The sequence below is a fragment of the Rana temporaria genome, chromosome 7 (genome assembly GCF_905171775.1).
Source record: "Rana temporaria chromosome 7, aRanTem1.1, whole genome shotgun sequence".
NCBI lineage: Eukaryota > Metazoa > Chordata > Amphibia > Anura > Ranidae > Rana > Rana temporaria.
Window position 1 is genome coordinate 82,974,852 of NC_053495.1, and position 4,506 is coordinate 82,979,357.

Sequence of the window (4,506 nt, forward strand, 5' to 3'; positions counted from 1 at the left end):
TAGATCAATGTAAGGATCACCCCGTTCAGACGTAGCGCCAGTACCTTGGTCAATATTTTAATGTCAAGTTGGAGCAACGAAATTGGGCGATACAACTCTGGAAGTTCTAGGTCCTTGCCAGGCTTGGGAATAAGTACAATATAGGCTTCACTCATAGAAGGGGGCAGGGATCATGACTTAAATATATGAGAAAACAGCACATAGAGTCTAGGGACTAGAGTTTCAGCATAGGTTTTATAGAATTCTAGAGGCAGGCCGTCAGAACTAGGCGCTTTAGAGGTGTTGATTAGGGACATCGCCCCCCCCCCCGTTATTTCATCTTTGGTGATAGGGGCCTCTAGTAAGTCCACCTGGGGTTGTGAGAGTGTGGGTAAGTCGATACCCCTCAAAAGTGTGGCAATTTCCTCTCTAGATTTATTAGTGGCAGAGGTGTAAAGAGATGCGAAGAATGAACGGAACTCCCCAGCCACCTCATCAGGGTCTGTCAGCAAACTCCCACTAAAATACAAAAAAGCTGAGTTAGGCTTACCGGTAACTCCTTTTCTGAGAGTCTTCCAGGACAGCCCATGAGACCTAGGGCTCCTCCTACCAGGACAGGAAACACGTTAACCCCCACCAGATAAAAGGGCGGTCCTCCAGGCCCCATGCCAGTCTTCTCGAGAACCGTAGGACTACCCTGAAAAACATATGCATTAATAACACATAACTTCCATACAACAAAACCGGGTGGGAATCCGGCTGTCCTGGAAGACTCTCAGAAAAGGAGTTACCGGTAAGCCTAACTCAGCTTTTCTCTCAAGCGTCTTCCAGGACAGCCCATGAGACGATGAGCCAGAACTTACCAGTCTAGGGTGGGACAACTGCCTGAAGGACCTTTCGACCAAACGCCTGTTCTTGAGCGGATAGCAGATCCAGGCGATAATGTTTAATAAAGGTCGAATAACTGGACCATGTGGCAGCTTTACAGATTTGTTCTGGTGAAGCACCAGCCCTCTCAGCCCAAGATGCAGCCAAAGCTCTTGTTGAATGTGCTGTAACAAAAGGTGTAGGAACTTCTCTGATTTTATAGGATTCTGAGATGGCCTGCTTAATCCATCTAGCCAATGTGGCTTTAGATGCACCTTTACCTTTGTGTGTACCTGAAAAAAGGACAAATAAAGCGTCTGTCTTCCTGAAGACCTTGGTGACCTCCAAATATGCAAGAAGGGTTCTTCTTACATCTAAAAAACTAAATTTCTTTTCCTGATCACCCTGTGGTGAACTACAAAAGGATGGCAGTACAATGTCTTGTGATCTGTGAAATGTACTAGCTACCTTAGGCAAAAAACCTGGATCAGTTTTCAATACAACTCGATCCTCAAAAATCGTGAGGAAAGGCTCCCTTACTGATAAGGCCTGTAACTCGCTTACTCTACGAGCTGAGGTAATAGCTACTAAAAAAATAGTTTTTAAGGTAAGTAATTTAACAGAAATATCCTCCAAAGGCTCAAAGGGAAACTCTACCAGAGTTTGAAGTACCAGGGACAGGTCCCAAGTTGGACAACTTCTTACCACTACTGGCCTGGCCCTTGAAATGGATTTAAAGAATCTAGCTACCATGGGATTTTCCAAAAGAGAAAACTGGAGGAAAACGCTGATAGCTGCCGCCTGTACCTTTAAGGTACTAACTGAAAGACCCTTGTCGACACCCTCTTGAAAAAATTCCAAAATAGAAGGAACATCATGCGTTGATCTTTGGTTTTCAGACAACCATGAATTAAACTTTTTCCAAACCTTGGAATAGATGGCTCTAGTGACTGGTTTTCTGCAATTTACCAAGGTTCTAATCACCTTGTCAGAAAACCCCTGAGCCTTCAGTATCTTCTCTTCAGATACCAAGCTGTCAAGCTTAATGAAACCACCTGTGGGTGTGACACTGGACCCTGCGACAGCAAGTCCTCTCTGTTCTGAAGTCTCAGTGGAGGCTCCGAGACCAGAGACTGTAGCAGGGAAAACCATGGCCTCTTGGGCCAGAAGGGGGCGATCAGAATAAGATCTGTTTCTTCTAGGAGAAACTTCCGGAGCACTTCCGGAATGAGTCTGATTGGCGGAAATGCGTAGCAGAGGTTGAAGGGCCACGGATTCGCCAGGGCATCTATCCCCAGTGATCGATCCTCTGGGTTTAGAGAAAAGAACTCCTCTGTTTTGCGGTTGTCCTGATTTGCGAACAGATCCGCTTCGGGACAACCCCATTTGTTGGTGATCTCCAAAAAGACTTCTGGATGAAGTGACCAATTGTCTCGCTCCACCCTGTGGCGACTGAGGTAATCTGCCAAACTGTTTTGCGTCCCCTTCAGGTGCACTGCTGAAATTGAGCCTAGATTTACTTCTGCCCAAGACAAAATGTTTTGTGCGATTCCTTGAAGAATTCGACTCCTCGTGCCTCCTTGTTTGTTGAGGTACGCCACTGTCGCAATGTTGTCTGACAGGATCTGGAGATTGTGACCCCTGACCTCCGATTGAAAAGCTTGCAGGGCTCTTTGCACCGCTAGCAGCTCCCTCTGGTTCGATGAGGCTCTTGCTTCCTTCAAGGACCATTTCCCCTGTGCGACCTGGTCTTTGAGGTGGGCTCCCCACCCCCAGGCACTTGCGTCCGTCGTGATCCTCTTGGATATCGAGATGGACCAAGGCAGGCCTTTTGTTAGGTGCAGATTTTTCCTCCACCACCACAAACTTCTCTTTACCTTGGTCGGTAACCAAACTTTTGACTCTAGGGACCTGGCGTCCCCGTCCCAATTTTCCAGAAGGAATCTCTGCAATGGTCTCTGATGGAACCTTGCCCATGGTACCGCAGGGAAACACGAGGTCATGAGACCTACCGTCCTTGAAATTTCCCTCAGTGAAACCAACTGATTGGTCTGTAAGGCTGACACTGCTTGCACCATCTTGGAGACCTTCTCTTCTGGGAGAAAAACTTTTTGGACTACTGAGCAAAAGTCGTAACCCAGGTACTTCACCTTCTGGGCTGGATCTAGGGAAGACTTTTCCCTGTTTATCAACCAGCCCAGGGATTGAAGGAAGTCGAGTACAGTCTGAAGATCTGCTAGTAATTTCTGGCGGGACTCTGCCACTATTAATAGATCGTCCAGGTAAGGGATGATAGTTATCGCCTTTAATCTTAGTGGCGCCAGCGCTTCCCCCAATACCTTTGTGAAGATACGAGGGGAAGAGGACAGACCGAAGGGGAGGGCCTGAAACTGGAAGTGCCTGATTTCCGATCCCATCTTTACTGCTATTCTCAGGAATCTCTGGAAAGCCGGATGGATCGGGACATGTAGGTAAGCATCCCTGAGGTCCAACGTGGCCATAAAACAGTTTGGGTAAAGCAGATTCTTGATAGAGAAGACTGTCTCCATCCTGAAGTGTTTGTATCGGATCGATTGATTTAGAGACCGAAGATTCAGAATAAGCCGATACTTTCCTGACGGCTTTCTGATGACAAAAATGTGGGAATAAAACCCTTTGTTCTGATCTGACCGAGGAACCGGAATCAGGACCTTCTGGTCTAACAACTCTCCTACTTGGAGACCCAGAGCTCTTGCTTTCTCCCGATCTTTGGGAGGAGATGTGATCAAGAGTCGTTCTGGTGGCCGACAGGAAAACTCTAGCCTGTATCCATTTGCCACCAGATCCAGAATGAAGGGACTTGAGGTGACGGTTGCCCATTGTGGGAGAAAGGCCCTCAGTCTTCCCCCCACTGGCAGATGTTGGTCATTGTGGCTTGGCGGGCTGCTGAGGTGTGTTAAACAACACACCTCCTCTCCCTTTGCCTTTGTACCCGGACCAATGTTTTTTGGGCCTATTGTCCTTTTCTTTAGGACCTTGTTGCCATGGCAAGCCTTTATTTTGGCCACGAAAAAACTTTCTTCCCATCTGCTTTTTCTTTTCTGGAAAGGCCTTTTTCCTATCGGCCGTACGTTCCAGTGCCTCCTGCAAACCTGGGCCAAAAAGATGATCCCCGTTTAGGGGAAGCCCACATAATCGTAATTTAGATGCTGCATCCCCAGACCATGTTTTAAGCCAAATGCTTCTTCTGGCTGAGTTCACTAAAGCTGAAGTTCTGGCTGTCATTCTTACCGATTCCGCAGATGAATCTGCCAGAAAACCCACAGCACTAAAAAGGAGAGGAAAGGATTTTAAAATCTCTTCCCTAGAAGTACCCGCTAAAAGATGGGTTTGGATTTGTGTAAGCCATTCCTCCAGATTTCTGGCTACACAAGTAGAGGCCAGAGCTGGTTTGAGATTCCCCATAGCTGAATCCCAAGCTCTATGAAGAAGGACATCACATTTTTTGTCCATAGGATCCTTTAGCGTACCCATGTCATCAAACGCCAGGTCCGAATTTTTTGAAACTTTTGAAAGAGGAGCATCTAACTTTGGGTTCTTATTCCACGGTAGCGCTGCATCCTCATCAAATGGAAACCTTCTTTTTAGGTTACCGGAAAAGAAAGGTTTTCTCTCTGGACT

The 4,506-nt window shown here is 46.9% G+C and overlaps 1 protein-coding gene across 1 annotated transcript; it reads right to left on the minus strand.

The window, feature by feature from the left end:
- Positions 1-570: 570 nt before the first annotated feature.
- LOC120945450 lies at positions 571-3,725 on the minus strand. The gene is made up of 2 exons (XM_040359606.1): positions 843-3,725; positions 571-676 (listed from the first exon to the last, which is right to left on the minus strand). The coding sequence occupies exon 1, from the start codon at positions 3,703-3,705 to the stop codon at positions 847-849; it is 2,859 nt and encodes a 952-aa protein (XP_040215540.1). The 5' UTR covers positions 3,706-3,725; the 3' UTR covers positions 571-676; positions 843-846.
- Positions 3,726-4,506: the final 781 nt, after the last annotated feature.

Bases quoted from the DNA above. Each gene is read 5' to 3' on its own strand.
- LOC120945450 (XM_040359606.1), bottom strand. From the start codon at position 3,705: ATGGGCAACCGTCACCTCAAGTCCCTTCATTCTGGATCTGGTGGCAAA.